Source organism: Cavia porcellus, unplaced genomic scaffold (assembly GCF_034190915.1).
Source record: "Cavia porcellus strain 051 isolate PalLab524CR breed Dunkin Hartley unplaced genomic scaffold, mCavPor4.1 scaffold_8, whole genome shotgun sequence".
Taxonomy (NCBI): domain Eukaryota; kingdom Metazoa; phylum Chordata; class Mammalia; order Rodentia; family Caviidae; genus Cavia; species Cavia porcellus.
In genome coordinates this window covers 6,739,961-6,761,228 of record NW_026947491.1, presented here as the reverse complement: position 1 = coordinate 6,761,228, position 21,268 = coordinate 6,739,961, and the positions used below count along the sequence as shown (strand labels likewise).

Here is a 21,268-nt window from a genome sequence, read left to right as displayed (position 1 = left end):
GCCTTGAACTCACTCTGTAGCCCAGGCTGGCCTCAAACTCCCAGGGATCCTCCTGCCTCAGCCTCCCAAATGCTGGGATTATAGGCGTGTACTGCCCAGCTCCTAAAAAATTTGTTTAAATCTATTCTTCAAAAGTAAATGGCCGATGAAGTCCAGCTAGCTATAGCTGGCAATGTTAAAAACAAAAACAAAGAAACAAACATGCTTCAGCTGCATCTGTGCGAGTGGCCTGGCTGCCAAGGACATCCCAGCTCTGGAGTTTGGGATGGACAGGCAGATCAAGGTGGCTGGCAACACCATGGGTGAGGGTGGACTCGGAGGCAGGTTGTGGCAGGGAGGGGCTGTGTCTGACCAGGAACACAGCTTTGATCTCTGGCTCCTTCCTTCAAAAAGCACACCAGCTCTCCCAGCTGAGCCTTCCTGAGGCTCAGAACACAGCGAGGCTTCTTGTCTGAGATCTGAGGTCCCTGAGACAGCCTCTTCCAGGATTTATTGGTCCTCTTTCTCAAACTCTACACTGCTTTTTAAATGAGACCTTTATGGAGACGCAATGCATGCCGTGCAGACGCTCCTCAGGCCCTGCGGGGGGTGAGGGGTGCAGAGCTCTGTGACCCTCTAATCCCACTGCTGCCTAATCCCAGACGGACTGTCTCCCAGGGCCTCAGAAGAAGCCCGTGCCTATTGGACTGTCCTCCCCCTCCATGTCCTCTCCACCTGGACCATTCTCCCCCTCAACCGTCCCCCACCCAGTGTCCTCACCCCCCCAACTCTCACCACCCCATTGTCCTCCCACCAGAAACAGCTGATCCTGGAACAAGTCCAGAGGAGGAGGAGCAGGACTTCCTGTCCTGCAGAGATGTCAGTGCTCACTGCGGGGTGAGGACCCAGGCTGAGGTCACATCCGGAGGTGACGGCAGGGATGAGGGTGTCATTTTCCTTCCTTCCTTTCTTTCTCTTTCTTTCCCTTCATCTCTCTCTCTCTCTCTCTCTCTCTCTCTCTATCTCTATCTCTTCAGCACTAGGGATTGAAACCAGGGCCTCCACACTGAGCTACATCTCCAGATCTTTTTTAATTTCTTATTTTGAGACAGGCTCTCACTAACTCACTAAGTTGCCCCCAACTGGACTCAAACTTGCATCCTCTTGCCTCAGCCTCCTAGAATGCCAAGATCACAGGCACGTGTGTCACCACGCCTGCTGGGAGCATCCTTTTAAGGACAAGGACTGGGCCCTTGCAAGGGTTGGGGGGGGTGAGGATCCGGCTTCCTGTAGCTGCTAGGGGTTTGCGGAAGCACTGGGGGGGGTTCAGAGCTCTGACAGGGCCTCTTTTCTCCCAGCCCCCGGGGTGCAGACAATGGGTCCTCCTAGGGACAGGGACTTGGGCTGCCTGGCAGCTCTGGGCCAGGGCAGCCGGGCAGGAGTTAGGGAGGAGACAGCAACTGGGAGTCTGAGCCACCCAGGCAGAGCCTGAGACTCGGTGATTTCAGTACCTGCACGATGCAGTGCTAAAGGGCAGGCAGTGCTGGAAGTGGCCCGGATGCTGACCTTGGGCGTCCCAGGTGACCTCAGGTCTCACGCAGCCCTGATGCCCTGTGCAGCGGAGACCAGACGGCAGAGCCCAGTCTCTGCCCATGGTTCGGGAAGCTGCTCACGGTCATGAGAGCGGTGCTGCTGCGAGCTCGCCCTGCCTGTGCCGCACGCACAGCCGCCGTCGGGCCTGGGCGCAGCTCTGACTCCTCCTGTTCAATGTGTGTGCGCATGCGTGTTTTCCTGAACCCAGGGCCTTCACCCTGAGCTCCACCCCCAGCCTTTTAATTTTTTATTTTGAGACAGGTCTTGCTGTGTTGCTAAGTTGCCCAGGCTAGGCTTGAATTGTGATCTTCCTGCTTCAGCCTCCCAGAATGCTGGGATCACAAGCACCCACCACCACTCTTGGTTTTCCCCTCTTCGGTTTTCATTCTCGGTCTGTTTTAAGAATCAGGAATCAGGCCTGGCGTGGGACACCCGCCTGTCATTCCAGTTGAGAGAATGAGGCAGAAGAATCACTGCAAGTTTCGAGGCCAGCTGGCGCTATAAAGTGAGTTCAAGGCCAATCTGTCTCAAAAAAAATCAGTAGATCGCGGGGCGCGGCGGTGCACATCTAGAATCCTAACAATCAGGAGGCTGTGGCAAGAGGACCGCTGCGAGTTCGAGGCCAACCTGGGCTGCATAGTGAAACCCCATTTCCAAAAAAAAATAAACAAATAGACAAATAACAGACAAACAAAAATACGCATAGTAACACTGGCTCTGTTTCCAAGAAGAGAAACATTCATTCCCTACACAAGCCCTATGTCACCCCTGAGGATGGCTTCCTTTCTCTGCCGGTGTCACCATTGATCAGCCTGCAGCCCCTGGCAAGAGTGCTGGGGCAGCCCCGAGTCCACCGCGTGCTGGGGGGCAGAGCCACATCCTCCCTGGAGCGGCGCCAGGCACCTTGGGCAGTCCCGGTCCCCACAGCCTCACACCCTCTCAGATGAGACCCCTTCCTGTCCCTCTTGCGTGCTAAGGAGAAAGCTCTGGGGACCCAGGAGCCAGGGCCTTTGCAGAGTCAGAGGCATCGAGGGCCAGGGTGTCCACCGAGGAGGACTTTCTCTGAGAGTCGGGGAGCAACAGGGGAAGCCAAGGCCAGCCTGGCCCTCTCCTGCCCCGCTGCTCCTCCCTTGCCTCCCCAGTGCGCTTCACTCCTGCAGAGGGAGGCAGGGTCCCCAGGGAGCCGGACCGGCCTACGTGGTGCCCAACACCCTGGGCTGATCCCTGCCATCCAGGCCCCCTGGGCGCAGGCTGAGGTGGGAACTGGCCCTTCCCAAAACCACTGCTTTCTTCTTTTCAGTTACGGAAAACAGCTAAAAGTGGGAGCTTGTGTCAGGCAGTGGAAGGACCAGGCGAGGCCTGGTGATAATTGGACTCCTGAGTCATGGCCTAAAGGAAGCAGAGGTGTTTCCTACAGTCACGATGTCACCGACACTGATGTCACCAAGTGTCCTATCCCCCAGCACCACTATTTGAGGGCTCAAGGGAAAAAGTCCCCTCTAAATGACTGGGACAGGGTATCAGGCGTGGTAGTGTACACCTGGGATCCCAACACTCAGGAGGCTGAGGCAGGAGGATCACCACAAGTTCAATGCCAGTCTGAACTGCATAGCAGGACCCTGTCTCAAACTTCCCCATCCAAAAAAATGGTTGAAGCTAGACAGACAAGCACAGGGACACTTCTGAATAGAGACCCCTCCCCCAGGGCTGGAAATGCGGCTCAGCGGCAGGGCATGTGTGAGGGACCAGGCTTGATCCCCAGTACCGCCAAAAAAGAAAGAGAGAGAGAAACTAAAGAGGGAGATTGCACCCAGCAGCATTACGGTGAGGAATGCTTTGTGCCCATTCCTTGGCAAATCTGATGGAAATCTGGGCCCGGAACCTCCTGCTCTCTACCACCTAAGATGAGCACTTCATTTGTCTCCCACTTCACTCCCACAGAGGGGCTCCCCCATTTGCACACTGCAAGGTGCTGGACGCCAGAGTGGTCACCTCCTCATTCCCCAGTGCCCTCTGTGTCCCAGGCACCCCCACCCCCACCCCAGTCACACTGGGAAGGTGAAGACTGACCCGCTTACCTCTAACATCCTCCAGAACTGGCTGCTGTGTGGGCAGCCTTCATGGGTGAGTGGCCAGCACTTGGGATACCTGTGTCACCCGAACCCCATCTTGACAGACACGCTGTCGTGGTTCAGGTCTAGGTGTTTTCCTGAAGTCTCCTGTGTGCGCAGCATGGGGGCTTTGGTAGGTGACTGGATCACGGGGTTTAGGGGACCTGGATGTGATCCCCAATGGCCTGCACAAGGGGCGTGGCGAAAGGATGGAATAAGGACAGAGACAAACTTAGTAATACACGACAGGGGTGCAGGGAGGTCAGTGCCTCAGGACAGCAGAGACAAGAGACACCCTGAGCGGGCCGCTCCTCACTGGGTATATACAGTGACTGCAACGGGTGTTGGAAGACTCAGCAGGCAGGATAACACTGCGGTGGGTTACTCAGCGGGGCTGTGGTGACTTTATCTAATGAGGATCTTTATGTCGATGAGGGTGGTGGGGAGAGATGGCTGGGTAAGGAGTCTGTCCTTTCCCCAAGGTGAAACCATTGTTATTGCTGCTGGGTTCTCAGGGGACCAGGATGTCTTCAGCTGATGCAACCTTGCCCTGGGGCATCGCAGCATCATGGGACCACTGAGGTCCCAGCAGTGACCGGATGTACAAGTTATGTTTCTGAATAATGCAGCCAGCCCACATGGCAAGACACTAGGCTTGACAAGTCCCAATCATAATTTAATTATGACATTATTTTCCCCTATAGTTATATAGAATGGTCCTCAACAGTGGGGGTGCTGCGCTCATCATGGGATCCATCATGGATGAGTACATGACTGAGAGTGCCATAGGAGGCAGGACAAGCTTGAAGGTGGCAGTGGGGTTGACCTGGAAGGGTGCGTTCCTGTCCTCAGCTTCTCCCTTCTCTGTCAGCTTCCTGGCCACCATGAGGTGAGCAGATTTCTCCACCAGATCCTTTGACCATGATGTTCCTGCCTTGGAGCAGCCAACCACGGACTGAACCCACTGAAACTGTGAACCTCTCCTTTAAGGTATGATGTCACGTATTTTGTCCCACAGTGGAAAAGTGACTAAAACAGGTGCCTATGGCATTCACTTCCAGGTTCCCTGCTTTCCCTGGTTACTTGTCTCTCGTTGCTGGAACAAAAGACTCAACACTCAAAATAAAGGAAATAAAGATTTATTCAGTCACAGTTTGTGGAGGTTTCAGTCCATAATCAGCTGGCTCCAAGGCAGGGTGGCCTGGCACTGGGGCAACACTTCAAGGCAGCAGCCAGAGCAAAAGCCCTTCTCCTCCCTTATGTTGTAAGCAGGCTACACCCCTCTCCACTCCCCCTAGGGCAGGTGTAGCACTCTCACCACCCTGTGCACTCCTCTGTGTCCTCCCAAGCTGAGATATTTACAAAGTGAGGATCCTGGCTCCCTGCTCGGTCTCTTAGCTAAATTTCTAGACTTCTCAAGTTGACACAATGTATCAGCCATCACTATCATGACACTGCCACCTCAGGGCAGTAGAGTTACAGGGCACAGCATACTTCAATTTGAAGGCTGACATCACAGATGAAGAGGACAGCGCTGGGCAGAATTCCCAAGGAGGGCTCAGAGTGAGAGCTCAGAGGGCCCCAGAGGGCAGAGTCCAGTAGAGCCCAGGGTAAAGGGATGGGCTGCAAGCATATGGATGCAAGTGTGGAAGATGAGGTCAATCCTGTTCATTGATTAAGTCGTGCTTACTTGTGTGTCTCTTTGTTTTTTGAGGTGGTCTCACTATGTAATTCAGGCTGGTCTTGAATTTGAGGTGATCCTCCTGCCTCAGCCTCTTGCGTGTTGGGTAATTACAGGCATGCCCTACCACACCTGACAGAGTAAGTATCTCTGAAGCTTACTTGGGCTAGGCCCCAGGTTACAAGCTTCAGACATGTGGAGACCACAGCACAGCCCAACGGGACCGAGGAGTTGATCCCAAGAGTCTATATGAGCAGGTGCTGAGCACCCAGGGCAGGTTGGGGAAGGACATGGTGACAGTCCAGTGGCAGGTGGAGGCCAAGGACAGGGATCAGCCTCAGGGAAAACTGCTGGGTGGGCAGGAGGTGCCTTAGACGCTGCCTCTCTGCTGGGGCACAGGCGCTCCACATGCAGCTGGACTGAGGAGGAAGCAAAGAAGGAGTAAGAGAATCATGGCAGCCTCAGCCCCAAAGAGCTCGGTGCCCGCTGAGTCTGCTTTGTCCCGGAGCCATGGGCTGGTGAAGCAGGAGGCCGAGCCTGCAGTCTGGCCATCCCCAGGGCAGATGGTGGCGGACAGTGAGACAGGTTGTGCTTCAAAGGTCACCTCAGATCTGCTGTGGAGCCTGAGACCTAGAGCTACAGCTGGAGAGTCCCTCGTTCCCCTGGCGTCCAGCAGTGAGGACACGAGCTGGAAAATGGAGGAGGACACACCGGTCCCCCTATGGCCCCCATCTGCTCCCAGTGCTGATGATGATGCAGGATGGTATGGTGGGGGGAGGGGGGAGGGGGACTTCTGGGTCCGAGCCTGCGGGGCCTCAGTGAGTCCTGCTGCCTCCAGAGCTCTGTGCCCTGTGCAGGACCATGCAGCCTTCCACCTGCTCCCTCCCCGAAAAAGACCCTCAGGAGAGGAGACTCCAGAGCTGCCACAGGAAGTGGCAAGGATGATGCGATGAGTGTTCAAAGTACAGGGAGGGTTTGGGGGGTTGAGCCTTCATGGCCATGTGTCTCTTGCTGTAATAAACCTTTTCTGATTTTTGCTTTTTTGGGTTTTGTTTCACTTTGTTTTGTTTTGTGGTCTCTTCAAGACAGAGTTTCACTATGCAGTTCAGGCTGACTTTGAACTCACTTTGTAGCCCAGGCTGGCCTTGAACTTGCAGCAATCCTCCTGCCTCAGCCTCCCTCAGCTCACAGGTGTGAGCTACCATGGCCGGTTGTAATAAATCTTTAAAATTTAAACATTCACCATGTGTTGCATTTACTCCTTCTATATGGTCTTCAAGCACTGCTCTGTTCTAGGATTTCCAGACACCTGGCATCATTCTGCCACTCTGGTGAGGGCATTGGCAGCCTTCTTCCCAGAGAGAAGCAGCATTGGCTTCTGCTGCCTTCTGAGCTGCAGCCGTGGCAGGGAAGCCGGGCCCTCAGGGCCTGGATCTCCATTCTCCCTGTGTACAGGGCCAAAGGGCGGAACCGGGGTCAAAGTTAGACAGCAGCTCAGAGCCTAGGTCTCGTGCTGGGAGCTTCCTGCCAGGAGCTTGTCTGCCTGAACAGACAAGGGTGTCGTGGCCCTGGTCCACACCAGGCACGGGGCCAGATGACTGAGCACCAGCACCTCCTGCTTTGGGCGAGCCTGGGCCTGAGGTGCATCCTCTCTGGGTCCTGAGCACTGAGGGCCCCACCCAGGCAGCTCTGCAGGATGCCGAGTTCCTCCCCAGAAGCTCCTGACTGAGAGGAACCCTGAGCACCTTCCTGGCACAGCAAGGCCCATGCCCCCTTGCGGGTTTGCCTCCTCTGTGTCCATTCCTCCACCTGAACCCAGTTCCCCTAGGACCCCGTGGCTTCACTCCCCGCTGTCTTCCTGGTGTTGAAAACGCTTATGAGAAAATGCTTGTCAAACAAGCAGCAGGGATAAATGCAGAATTAAGGACTTACACACAGTTTATCTGATTTTTAAAATTCTCTCTCCTTTATTTATTTATGTGGGCATTTGTTTTCGAGGCAAGGTTTCACTGTGTAGCTCAGGTTGCTCTTGAACTCACAATGTAGCCCAGACTGGGCTCCAACTTGTGGCAATTCTCCTGCCTCAAAATCTGGAATTAGAGGCCTGCACCACCATGCCCACTTACAATTCTCTCTTGTTATTGTCTTTGCTCTTCTTTTGAGACATGGTGTGAGAAATGATACTTCGGGTGAGTTTTTTGTTTTTTGTTTTGTTTTTTTTTTTTTTTCCGGGTGAGATTTTTAATCAGCCACCGATGTCTCTGTGATCTTGTTTACCTTGAGGAGATGTAAATCTGAGACTCAGCAAACCCCCAGGGTCCCTGCCATCACTTCTTGTCCCCTAGTAGAGTGTGTATGGTTTCCAGAACAGCGCAGGTGCCCCAACAGCTGCTGTAGCCCAGATGCACTTGCCCTGAACCGCCAAAAGTGGGCAGATCGCAGCTACTTCTTCTCTGGCAGAGAAGCAGTTTGGTCTGCAGAAGCTCCCAGCCTGGGTGGATTGAGTCAGGCTCAAGCCTTGTGGTCTAGCCACACACACACACTCACATAGTAGTGTCTGCACCACTACATGCTCCTCCACCCCACGTTCCAGGACAGGTCCTCCCTCTCTAGCCCCTCCAAGTCCTTCCCCTGACACTGGCCACCAACCAACCCGGCCAGCTCGGGACTGAGGCTCCTATCCCAGGCACGTGTGTCTCCATCCCAGACCACAAGCTCCCAACCAGGACTCTGGCTGAGTCTCAAAGCCTTGTTACCCTTTCCTTGCAGCACTGTGGGTTGCAGGGTGGCCTTGGCTGTAGCAGGTGCCATAGATAAGCGTGTCCTTCCTGCATGGGCACTGTGTCCCTAACCTCCGATACCTCCCGAGACCACCAATGTCCAGACAAAGAGAGCCAAGTAGGAAGTGGAGAGATAGCTCTGCTTCCCATCTCATCAGCCAGGCAGCACCACAGCCTCCCTGCATCGCTGCATCCCAGGTTCCAGGCTGGTCCACTCGCTAGATTCTCCCTCGGCCTGGGGTCAGCCTTCCACCAAGGGGTGCTCTTGAGCCGGGGTTCCAGGGCTCGAAGGGTACATGCCACAGAATTGCCTCTTCCTGCCAGCTGCGGCCTCAGTTTCTCAAAGGAGTCTCTCAAACGAGGGGACATCAGAATGGACCCTGGCCAGCGGACCAGACACAGAGCCCATTCAGCGCTGGGGGAGCTGCCTGGCTGCTTCTCCACCACAGAGAACTCTTAAAGGAGTGTTTTGCTTTTCAAATCAGATAAATAAGCTGATAAGAATTTTTGAAAAGTCTACAGTGAGACTCTGGAATCCTAGGAGTGAGGCCTTGGGTTTGGGAGCTCCAGCCTCTCGGAGGAAATAGATTTGAAATAACCAGGAGGAAGCGAGGAGGCCAACTTTCAAGTCTATTTTAGTTTTCCAGCAAAGTCCAGTTTCCGCCTGGCTTTGTGTACACAAGCAAAGGACAGTGTTAGTGTGCAGACTGCAGATAAGCTATGTCCTTATGGAATGCAGTTTATCGTAGGGGGTGCTAAGAAATGACTGATGTTTCAGAATATAGACCCCTCCCCGGCTAATAATGAGGCAAACGGAAGATACCATTTTACTGAGCAATCCTTACCCAGTAGGTGTTTGTGACACAGAAATACTGCAGGGGCTGGGGTGTGGCTTGCTGCTGAGTAAATGCTTAGCATTCATGCAATTACGATTACGGGTCTGAGCTGCAGAACAAAGGGGAGTGGAAAGAGAAGAGAGAATAAAAGAGCAGGGAAGAAGTAAAAGAAAAAGAAAGAGAAAGCTAGCATCTACCTGTAATCCTCACACTGGGAGGCTGAGGCAGGAGGACTGAGAGTTCAAGCCCAGCCTGGGCAATTTAGCAATTCAGTAAAACCCTGTCTCAAAATACAAAAGAAATAATTATAGTAAATTAAAAAGACTGGGGCCATAACTCAGTGCCAAGGCCCTGGGTTCAATCCATATGCATTGCTTGTTTTGTTTACCCAGAAATCCTATTCTTGAAGATCTGCTGAAAAGAAATAAGATCATCATTACAACACGGGTGTGTGCGTGTGTGTGTGTGTATGTGCGTGTGTGTGTGTGTGTGTGTGCATATGATATTGTTCACAGTGGCAAAACCTAGAAATAGTGAATACTGATAAGCATGGTAGCAGGTGAAAGTATGTTATTTTTCAAATCACAAAATACTATGCATAGCAGGGCATGGTGGCACATCCTTGTAATCCCAGCACTCGAGAGGGTGAGGCAGGAGGATTGCCACTAATTCCAGGCCATTCTGGGTTACACAAAGACCCAGTCAGTCTCAAAACAAAACAACAAAGAAATTGTACGGTCATTACAATCAGAATTTTTACAGGTGATTGGGATGGCATTCCACAAAGTATGGTTGAGTAAGAAAAAGCACATGTATACAATTGTGTATATTATTATTCCCTTTTAAAAATGACCCGAAGACCTTTTAGATGATTATTAATTCACTTAAGAGTTTGTAGTTGTATAACTTTGTGATTGTGTTACTTATGGAAAAAAATGTGTATGGTACATTCTAAATTGTCAGCGTTTTTCTGTGGGATGGGCGAATAGCTCTGTGTTTGTCAGGGAACCATCCTGGGAGAGGGCAGACTAGAGCAGAGGTGCCAAAACAAGGGCAAAGGGCCAGGTGTGGTGGCACCCACCTGTAGTCACAGCTACTCAGGAGGCTGAGGCAGGAGGATCAGAAGTTCAAGGCCAGTTTGGTCAACTCAGTGAGATTCTGTTTCAAAATACAAAGATAAGAAAGGCTGGGAATGTGCCTCTATAGCAGAATGCCGCTGGTTTCAATCCCCAGCACCACAAAAAATAAATATCAAACCCAGAGTAGTGGCACACATCTGTAGTCCCAGCGCTCGGGAAGCTGAGGCAGGAGACTCTCCATGAAGGGTCATTGTGAGTTCAAGGCCAACCTGGACTGCATGGTGAGGCCAAGCCAGCCTGAATTACATAGCGAAACTCTGTCTCAAAATTAAAATAAAATACTTTTAGGGATGTAAGTCAGTGTGAAGGGAGGGCCTGAGTTCAACTCCCAGAAAGTGCTGAAAAGAGGGGAAATAAAAAAGGAGAATTAGTCTAATCGATGAATGAGTGTGTGAATAAAGTTTTAAGTTCACTCTTAATACCAAGCAGGTCTTCGAGGTGGATCCTTGTGCACTGCTGTAGACCATGTGAGCTCTGATTGAGGAAGAAACTCCCCCAGCCTGTTGGAATTAGACAGGAGCTCTTTTCCCCGTTAAATACACAGCAAAACTGAAGTCCTAACTGGAGGGCATGCTGCCAGTTGTGTAGCAGCGAAGTGGGCCGTGATATTGAGATTGATACCAGGCACATCCAGAGCACTGGGGTCATCAAGACCCCGTGCCTGTTTCTGTTGTCACATAACGTACTTGTTACTTCTCAGTCAAATGACGATGGCTCCTTAAAACTGTATGCACTTTGGAGCCAACAGAGTCCTGCAGAAAAGACATCCCAGTCTTGCAGTTAAGTCACTTGCCAGCTCTCGAGGCTCAAGCTCCCTGGCTATGCGACCGGCAGGCTTTCTGGGGCCTGATATCTGCCTCCAGCACTGCAAGGAACAGGAGCTGATACTAATTTGTGTCTCCCTCGTGGGAAAGCGCTATCCTGTCTGATCAGTGTCATTTCCTGCTTCTAAGAAACATCTCAGGGAGTCGCAGACCAGCCCGCGGGAGCTTTGCATAAGGGAGCTGATAAGATCTAAAGAGGTCACAAGGAACCAGAATATCACATCTGCACTTGTGCTGGTGTGTCTGTGACAGCGTGTGGAGTCCCTGGTGCTTCGGGGCACTCGAATTGTGATGGTGGCACACACCGGTAATTCAGCACTGTGGGAGGATGAGGCAGAAGGGCGTTGAGTTTAAGCCCAGGCAGGGGAGTTTCACAGCTTTGTGATTCCCTGTCTCAAAACTTAAAAATAAGTAAATGCAATTTTAAAAAGGGCTGAGAGTGCAACTTAGTACAAAAGGACCTGTGATCAATCCCCAGTACCACACACACACACACACACACACACACACACACACACACAGGCGTGTGAGATTGTGAAAAAATCAGCAAATCTTCAATGCAGTCTCTACAAAGTAAGACCTTAAATTGTATCTGCCAATTAATTAATATGCTTTATGTTCAAAATTCTCCTATAGGTTTCTGGCTTTACAAATTTAAATATCCAAAGAACTACATCGATTTATGTATGTTCTCATTCAATAATTAAAGTGTATTGGTGGGCTTTTCTAGTGCTGGACACAGTACTCCAAACCCAGAGGGGAGGTTGTATCTGGCTCATGGTTGCAGGGGATTCAGTCCATTGTCAGCTGGTCCAAGACAGGAGCATCATGGTGGTAGGGTGTGGGGAACAAAACTGCTCAGTTCATGGTGAGCAGGAAGCAGAGCAGGCTACAGGCCAGACAGGAAGGGGACAGGGACAAAGTATAGTACACAAAGTCATGGCTCCATGTTCAGCTGGACACACCAGGGAGTGTACTCCACCCAGCCCTGGGGGACCGCAAAGCCAGTCAAATTTGCAATTAAGCTTCTCAGTCACGGAAGGCCCGGTACATTCTCTCCACACTGTTAAGTAGGGAACAAAACAGACAGACAAATCTTTTTTTTTTTTTTTTCTTTTTTGAGATGAGATCTCGCTATGTGGTTCGGGCAGGCCTTGAGCTCACTTAGTAGCCCAGGCTGGTTGAACTCTGAACGATCCTCGTACCTCAGCCTCCCAAGTGCTGGGATTACAGGCATGAGCCACCATGCCCAGCAACAAATCTTTTTTAAAAAAAAAAATCTATTTTATTTCAAGGAGAAAGAAAAGAAAAAAAAAAATAAATTTCAAAACACGTTAATCAGGGGGCAACCATGGTACATACATTGCACATTTTCGTTCCCAAATCATTCACCCAGAGACAAGACATCTGCCTTCAATTGTTCAGACAATACCAACACAAATCTTTCTCTTCAGTGAACGCAGAGAAATCAGTAGTATAACTATCCTAATTTTTTAATATACATGTGTATATATACATATACACATATGTTGTTTTAGCTTCTTAGTCTAATAAAACAATATGATGTTTATACATGTGTGTCTTATTTATTTTACTTATGAGTGTGGCCTCAAGTTGCATCCATTTACCTATAAAAGTCTCTAGTTTATCCTTCTTTATGGCTGAGTAGTACTCCCTTGTATAAAAATACATTTTTTATCCATTCTTCAATCGATGGGCATTTAAGTTATTTCCAAGATCTGGCTATTACAAACACTTCTATAAACATGGGTGCACATATATCACTGTGGTTTGATGTTTTTAATTCTTTTGGGAAGATATTCAGAAGGAAAATAGCTGGGTTGAATTGGACCTCTAATCCTAGTCTTTTGAGGAATCTCCACACTGATTTCCACAGTGGTTGCACCAGTCTGCATTCCCACCAACAGTGGAGAAGGGTTCCTTTTCTCCTGCAGCCCCTCCAGCATTTGTTATTGCTTGATTTCTTGATAGCAGCCATTCTTTCTGGGGTGAGGTGGAATCTCAGTGTTGTTTTAATTTGCGTTTCTTCAATGACCAGGGATGTTGAACATTTTTCATGTATTTATCTGCTCTTTGCATTTCTTCATTTGAGAAGTGTGTATTCATCTCAGATGCCCATTTTTGGGTTGGGTCTTCAAATCAGGGAAGACTGATTTTTTTTAGTTCTTTATATGTTCTCGATAGTAATCCTTTGTCTGAGGAACAGCTGGCAAACATTTTACCCCATACTGTGGGTTGTCTCTTCACTCTGTTGGTGGTTTCTCTTGCTATGCAAAAGCTTTTGAAAAAGATGGGATCCCAGGTGTTGATTCTTTATGACAGTTCCTGTGTAATTGGGATATTGTTCATAAAGTCGTTGCCAGGCTCTGGAGAGGGAAGCAGCAGGTGGATGATAAGTATCATTTAAATTTTATGAAGCCTTTGACCTGAGAGGCCCAGGGTCCTTTAGTTGATATTGCTGCTTTAGGTTTCCTCTTCCCTATCTCCACACCTCTCCTCCTCCTCCCTGTGCCCTACACACACTCACACACACACTCACACTCACACTCACACACACGCACACTCGCTCACACACTCGCTCCCTCCTGTCCCTCTCATGGTTGTATTTTTGCAGCATCCAGGCTCTGCACCATCACCGGCTGCAGAACAGTGGGCAGATGGAATTTGGGGTACACGAAGGAGTGCAGGGTTCTGAGGCAAGGGGCACCGGCAGGCTGTGCTGGGTCCCAGAAAGTCTGGACTTTAACCTGCAGAGAAACCCTTGCCTTAGCACCAGGCTGGGCACTGAAGAGCCTTAGGGATGCTTCTTGGTTTCTAAGCAAACACAACCCTTCAGTGGCCTCTCTTTTGGGGCCACGCTGGCTTCTACAGGTCAAGGGGGCTTCTTCCCCACAGATTCTCCAGTGCTCTGGGAGGAGACTGGGGGAGGCAACAGATGCCGCATATGCAGACTGGAGTGGCCACACCTATGTCCCCAGAGTGACTCCATGCTGGGTGTCCCACAGGACAGTGTCTCTGGAGAGTGTACTGCACCCTAAGCTTTCCTGCTTTTTAAAATTTGGGGGTTGGGTCTTGCTATGCTGCTAAGTTGCCCTGACTGGGCTTAAATTTGAGATTCACCTGCCTCGGCCTCCCAGAGCTCTGGGATCACAGGGTTTGTCACCAAGGCTGGCTACACCAATGTTTTCAGGCTGGAGAAGAACAGAAACCACAGAGCAGCATTCTGGAATTATCACCCAGGGAGCACACAGGTGGCTCGGAGGCCACGCTTGCGTTGCCAGCATGCGACCTCGAGAGGGGATAAGCCCTGCCCCCAGCCAGTATCGGCAGTGAGGCTGGCACATATGCAGGTGACCTCTGTCCAGAGGCTCTGCTTTGTGGCAGCTGGCACTAGATTCTTTCATCTCCAGCCAGCACTGAGCAACTGACACAATTCCCCAGTGCATGTACCCAGAGGCCATGCAGGGGACAGAGATCAGAGGAGCTGAAACCAGAGTGCATGAGCTGCCCGGTGGCCTCCCAGGAATGCTGTTCTCAGACGCAGGAGGACGCTGTGAAACTCGAGCTGCTGGGCCGCGCCTGTCAAGTCACCACTGGTCCAACTGCTTTGCTCAACAGCTAGGAAACTGAGTCCTGGGGAGGAGAAGAACTTGCTGAGTTCCCCCACCTAGCCTCACCTGCACGTGATGCTTACAGTGGTGTAGTGGAGTTTTTCTCACTAGACAGTTCAGCCTTCTCTTAACCTTGAAGCCACTACGTAGCCCAGGCTCTGGCCTCTCTGATCCTCCTGCCTCAGGCTTCTGAGTGCTGGGATGACAGGCTTGGACCACCACACACAACCATGCTACATTGTTCTTCTTTTTTTTTTTTTTTTTTTGTCTTTTTGAGACAGGGTCTCCCTATGGAGTTCAGGCTGGGTTTGAGCTCACTTTGTAGCCCAGGCTGGTCTTGAACTTGCAAGGATCCTCTTGCCTCAGCCTCCCAAGGGCTGGGATGACAGGCAATGCACCACCAAGCCTGGCTCTCTTTGCTGTTGTTAACTTTTTTTTTTTTAAGTACTTTTGACTTACTGCTTATAATCTTCCACAATTTAAACTCTTGCTAGAGGCTCATTAAAAAAATTTTTTCTTTGCTTTTGCAATAATTTTTAAGGACCAAATTCTTTGGACAGTCTTGCTGTCAGCTCAGCTGCAAACAGACAAAATTTACAATGCAAGGAAGATATTGTAGGAACTAGGCCTGGGCCAAGTTCTGAATGCAGCCCAAAATATCCCTGACGAAATTATTTCTCACCCAATAAATTTCCCCTCATCCCAGTTTGAAAAGTGACCTTCGATGGGAGGAATCATGGGGAGCAGACAGCTGCCACCAGGAGTGGGGCAGAGGGCACTGGGGACTTCTCCCCTCTGTGGTCTCAGCTTCGCAGCCCGATGGCCAAGGTTCAAGGACGTGTCCCCAGACTGACCTAATCTGTCCTTCGTGGGCTCCCCACTGTTTCTGCTGGATTTTTCTCCTTGCTCAAGGAATTGCAGCCCCTCCTGCCCCCATTGTCACGTGTCACTCTCCTTGGGCACTGTGTTGTGTGTGTCCAACCACTTGTGTTTTCTCGTACCCATCCATTCTTCATATGCATGCATTCATTCAGTAGTTAAATGCACAGTACTTACCAACCACGCTTTTCCTGTGTGTGCGTGTATGTGCATGTGTGCTCTCCCATGTATGTGTGTGAGTCGGTGGGGACTAAACCTAGGGCTTTTGTGCTGAGCTACATAGCTATGTCCTCATCTACAATCTATTTTTTATTTTGAGACCAGGTCTCTGTAAATCATTGAGCTGCCTAGGCTGGGCTCAAACTCATCCTCCTGCCTCAGCCTTCCAGAATGCTGAGCTCACAGTGTGTGCCACCACTCCTGGCCCAATCAGCGACTCTTGACCACAAAGTCTGTATAAGCACAGCCCACATTCAGGTCCTTTAGGTGTCTGCTGTGGAACTCAGGAGGCAGACAAGGCGAGGGAACTGATACGGAGAAGGGAGGATGGCAGAGAGAGGGAGCAGGGAGCAGAACCCACAGAGCCCAAGGGCAGGAATGGGACAGGCTCATTGGAGACAGCCAAGCCTACAGCTTGGAGTCACCTTGGGCGGCAGTGTGTGGCAGGCGAGTAGGAGGAAAGTGCTCTTCATAATGCCAGGTGAGAGATTCACTGCGAACACACATCAGGTTTATTCTTAAACCCCGTGGCGGGTTCACAGCACAGAACAGGTCAGGCCCCTGCTGCAAGCACCGTGTGTGTGTGCGTGTGTGCGTGTGTGTGTGCGGTGGGGTGCTCAGCCCAGGAGGCAGGAGACTCCTGATTCTTTTGGGGAGTGTGGGAGAGGCCACGCTGAGCTCAGAGGAAGCCCAGCTCTGCACATCCCCAGTACCCCACGCTGAGTTTGGAGGGGGTCACACTGAGCATCCTAGAGCTGCTCTGTCCCACTAACAGGGAGAATGAGCTTGCCACCGCCTGTGACACCCATGAAGCCTGTCGATTTGCAGAACCAGAATGCGCCTTGGCTCTTTGGGACTCTGGATGATTCTTGGGCCCACTCACCTCCAATGGGTCCCCACCAATTTGCGCAGTGAGTTCCCATAAGTGCATATCTGAGCCCTGACCAATCTCTCTCCTGAGAAACTCCTTCCTGGCATGCTGCTGAATAATTTGCCCTGAACAAAGATGGTATCTTTCATCCAGAGATCTTAAGGGGAGTTAATGACAACCAAGCTCCATTATTTCTGTTTTGTGTATGAAGAAAATGACTCACACAGAGGTTGGTGATTTTCATTATCCCATAGCATCATTAGGAGGAGTATGAATGAAACTTAGGGCGAAACTATTTCATTAACCTTTAAACACTGTATGTTGTCCTTTATAGTAATGCAGTTTACAAAAAATAATGATGCCTTTGTGCTCAGAGGCTACTCCTTTATTCTCTTATTAACTGCGAATTATATGGGCCAAAGCACCTTACTACAAGGCCAGGTGAGTCGCTCCGCAGTGTGAAGCAAGATGGGAACAGTTCTTATGTTTTATTGGTGATTCCTGGACCAGCCACAATCTGTGTTTTCATCCACCCATCCATTCATCCATCTGTCCATTAATTCATTCCATCAACACAGCCGAGATGCTACAAATGTTACATCATCTATAAAATGGGCACAGTAACATTACCATTGGCAAAAGGCTGTTCTGAGAATTGGGATCATTTCTATAATGCACGCTGTCCAGCAGTGGAGTAAGCCCTGAAAAGGACAATTAGTATTAAACCAGTAATTATAAGGGCCACATTGAAAGACCAAAAAAAAAGTCGTTTTGCAGGGCTGTCTATGGATAGAGAAAGCAGAGGTGCACCTAAAGGGTGAATGAATCTCTGAGGAAGAGGCTGACCTCTTGAATTAAAAACCAGAACTGAGGACATGAGCCTCAGGTCCATGAAAGAGGAAGCCTTGGGCCCGCAGGCCGTTTGGGTGATGAAGTATCAGAGGGTGAGGGAGGTACTGCTAGGTAGGGGAGGTTAAACCACAACTGACAACGTAGAAATGGCTCAGAAATCACTTCTAAACTCAGAGTCACAAAGAAGAGACACAGATATATATATATATATATATATATATATATATTTTTTTTTTTTTTGGTGCTGGGGATTGAACCCAGAGCCTTCACAATGAGTTACATCCCCAGCCCTGTCTTATTTATTTATTTATTTAGAGACATCTCACTATGTGGTTGTTTGGTCTTGAACTTGAATCAATCCTCCTGCCTCAGCCTCCCAAGTATTGGGATTACAAGTGTGTGCCATCATGCCTGGCTTACAGCCCTTTTAGCATTCTTGATTTCATCTATCCTGCCTCAGCCTCCCAGAATGCTAGGATTACAGACACATGCTATCAAGCTTGACTTAATTTTTCAGGTTATAGTCTGCATATTTCTGGGTTTTTGGGGAACTTTTACAGAACACATTTTTGTATTCTTTTTGTCAAACAAAAATTGCCATACTGGAAAAAAAAATTTAAAAAGGTGGTTTAACTCATTAATGGACTAGTTTTTTTTCTTTTGGATAGACTGGTCTAAACTGGTCAAAATCTTCTAATCTATAGATATGGCTCTGTAGAATGTGCTTAGTACAGATAATTTGATCACTGCTCTTCCTTTTTTTAAGTTTTGTATTTATTTATTCATTTTTTAAAAAAACCAATCAAAACAAATCATTGAATAAAACAAAACAATAAAATGGAGCAAAATAGTGAGAACAATATTGATTTTCTAAGAGAGAAGAAAATCCCCTATAGTTGCTATGTTGCATATTGTTATCCTCTAAATAGATGCTCAGATTACTGACTTTCAGCCTATAAAGTCAATCAAACAAGCAAGCATTAAACTGCTTTTGTACTTTGGCTGCTATCAACTTAGTCTATGTTCCTTTGAGTCAGCCAGTTGCTCAGGGCCGTGGAGGGAGGAGACAAGTTCTTGTCTTCCAGGCCCAGCACTGGTTGGCTCACGGGAATGGTGAATTGACTTTCTATTTCTTCTCCTGGCCCATGACTGCTGCTGGCTCACTAGAAGCGTTTTTTGCTTCTTGACCACTCACTCTTCTTTTTAAAGAGACGTCTCCGGATAGTACTCAGGAGCATGGTGTTCTGTTACTCCACCGAACTCCATAAAAATATACAGTCCATCATTGCAAAATTAATTTGTGACCTGAGAAGCAGATGGAGCTCCTCTTCTGGTACATATTATATTGTCGCCAAGAACAAGAACCCACGTGTAACTGTTTCATTCCAATGCAGGGATCAAACTCACAACTTCCCTCTTGGAAAACGACTTTAATTTTTCTTTTTTCTTTCTTTCTTTATTTCTGGCATTGGGAATCAAACTCAGGGCCTTGTGCCTGCGGCCAGACAGGAGCTATGCCCGGCCTCCCGGCCCAAAAAGATTCTTAAAACTCTTGCACCTACGGATTTTAGCTCTTGTGAGTGGCGCACGTATTTTAGTATCATTTTCTGTTTTTGAAATACTCATATGCTGTTAAGCATTTTAAATTTGACTTCCAATACACCTTTTCATATACTTGACCAAAGTTTCCTGCGCTCAGCAAAGTCTGCACAACGGGATTTTTTTCTGTTAATCTGACAGTGCTGGTCTGGATTATTCAATGGGTGGACATTTGGGTCCATTCTCAAGTTTTGATTACTAGGAACTTTCCCAACAGCCTTGCCGAATCCCTTTCCCTCTGTGGAGCCTTTCCTTCGAAATGCACTTCCTTACATGGGGTATACTGGGTCAAAGGGACTTTATGAACAGTTTTATAGCCCTTGAACATACTTTCCAGCTCGCGCCCCGGAGGCGCTGACCCGTGGCACCGGCCGCGAGGGGGCGGGGCGGCGGCGCGAGCGCAGAGCAGTAATCAGCTGCTCTCGCGGTCTCTGCCTCAGCCCCAGGGGGCGAGGCAGGAGCTCTTTGCAAATCCTAAAATTTCTGGCCCCCGCGGGCCGGAAGCCACTCTCGCAGGCCCAGCAACCTCACTGGAAGCTTCTGCGCGCCCCTAATTCCCGGCCTCAGTGCGCAGGCGTCCCTTACACCCCGGCTGCAGCTCCCGCGTAGCCTTTGCACCCCAAATGCGGCCTGGAGACCCTCGATCGCCAGGTCCGGACGGCGCTGCAGGGCCGCAAGCCGACGCGGAATCAGGGCGACCCGGCCGCAGTGGGCGCGACAGCCCTCAGGGATCTCAAAATGTGAGGGGCGGCGGTGGTGATTTGAAGAGAAAGCGCGGCGAAGCGCACAGGAAAAAAGAGAACCTGAGGCGGGCGCTGCAGGGCGGAAGCTAGGGGTGGTGGGCGGGGCCCAAGTGCGCGCGCAGGCGGTGGGCGGGGCTAGCGCGAGGGGCGGGCGGAGGGGCTTCTGGGTAGCGGCGGCGCGCGAGCAGGGCAGGGCCGCGGAGCGGGCGCGCGTGTGAAGAGAGCGGCATCGCGAGGCCTGCAGGCTGCCGCGGCCACCATGCGAGTCGAGCGGCGGCTGTAGTCGCTGGAGTCTGGGCTGCAGCCTCTGGGGGCCCCGAGGCGTGGGGCGGAGGGGCGGGGACGCCGCCCGCACTCGTAGCTCCAGCGGGGCCCTCGGAGCGGCGCCCCCACCCGGCCCGAGTCGCGGCCCCCGCGGCGGGCTCTGGGCCCGGGCCGAGCCCCGGGGCGCGGGGGCGGCGCGAGGCCCCAGGCGGCGGCATGAGCAGGGCCCCGCCGCCCGGGAAGATGCCCGGCGACCCCGAGGAGGCCGGGCCCGGGGACGGGGCCGCCGACCGCCGCAGGAAGCTGGACGCACTACTCCGGGACCCGCGTTCGCCCATCAACGTGGACAGCCTGCTGGTAGGTGGCCGGCCGGGGTCCCCCGCTTTGCGGCAGGGCAGCACCCGCGCCTCCTTCCCACCTACCTGCAGGTTCGGGGAGGAGAAGCTGGGTCCCGGCCCTGCTCCCCAGTCAGAAGAGCCGGTGCCGCAGTGTCACGCCGCCCGGGTACGAGATGACCGTGGGCAGTGCCCAGCCGGGCGCGCGACGAAACTCTGCGTCCACCATCTCCCTTTTAGTAGGGGATCTTGAGCTCTTGAAGTTCGGCTGTTTTCTGTTGTCTCCGAGCATTCCTTAGTAGTTAGTGCGTCTTAATTTATGTAAACTGAATTTTCCCCGAGATTGTTGCGCCAGAGCCATAAATAAATAAATGAGTAAATATCAGTCTGAATCGTGGAGAGGAATGAATCTGTCCCCTGCGGCTTATCTTTCCTAGGGACGCCCTTAGAAATCCAGATTTCAAACCACGTAAAGGCCACTGGTGGCTCTCGATTATGAAGCAAACGCGTTTTTCAAGGAAATGCAATCCGGAGTGCTGGCTCATTTCTTACTTTTGTTAGGATTGACTTTTGGCTCTCACAGACAGTTTGATTAAGAATGCAGCCGAGAGGTAGCGCTAGGAAAAGGTGGTGCGGACTTGTGTCTTGGACAGAAGAGAGCGAAAGGGCCCTCTGGCTGTTGCATGAGCCCTGGAAGGCTAGCGTTAGGGTGGGCGCGCACACCGTCCACAACCAGATCCGAAGGTCAGTCCTGGGTCCTACTGGGAGAAACCTAGCGACTGAGCTGAGAAAAACCACCTTCTCCCAAGACACTGCCTGACTTCTCTTCCGAGGCCGTTGGTTATCCTTTGAGGTTTCTGGAATCTTTTGCAGAGTGACTCAGTCCTGTCTGGTCAGAATACAGGAACTGACTGGAGAGTGCCGTATCTTT

The 21,268-nt window shown here is 50.8% G+C and overlaps 1 protein-coding gene across 1 annotated transcript in view; it reads left to right on the top strand.

Moving 5' to 3' along the window:
• The first annotated feature begins 19,909 nt into the window (after positions 1–19,909).
• The window catches only part of Rock2 (Rho associated coiled-coil containing protein kinase 2), a 112,904-nt gene continuing 111,545 nt past the window's right edge, over positions 19,910–21,268 (top strand). Inside the window, exon 1 of the mRNA XM_063254297.1 lies at positions 19,910–20,359. Within this exon, the coding sequence (XP_063110367.1) occupies positions 20,219–20,359 (141 nt within the window). The 5' untranslated portion in view covers positions 19,910–20,218. The remainder of the gene's footprint in view (positions 20,360–21,268) is intronic.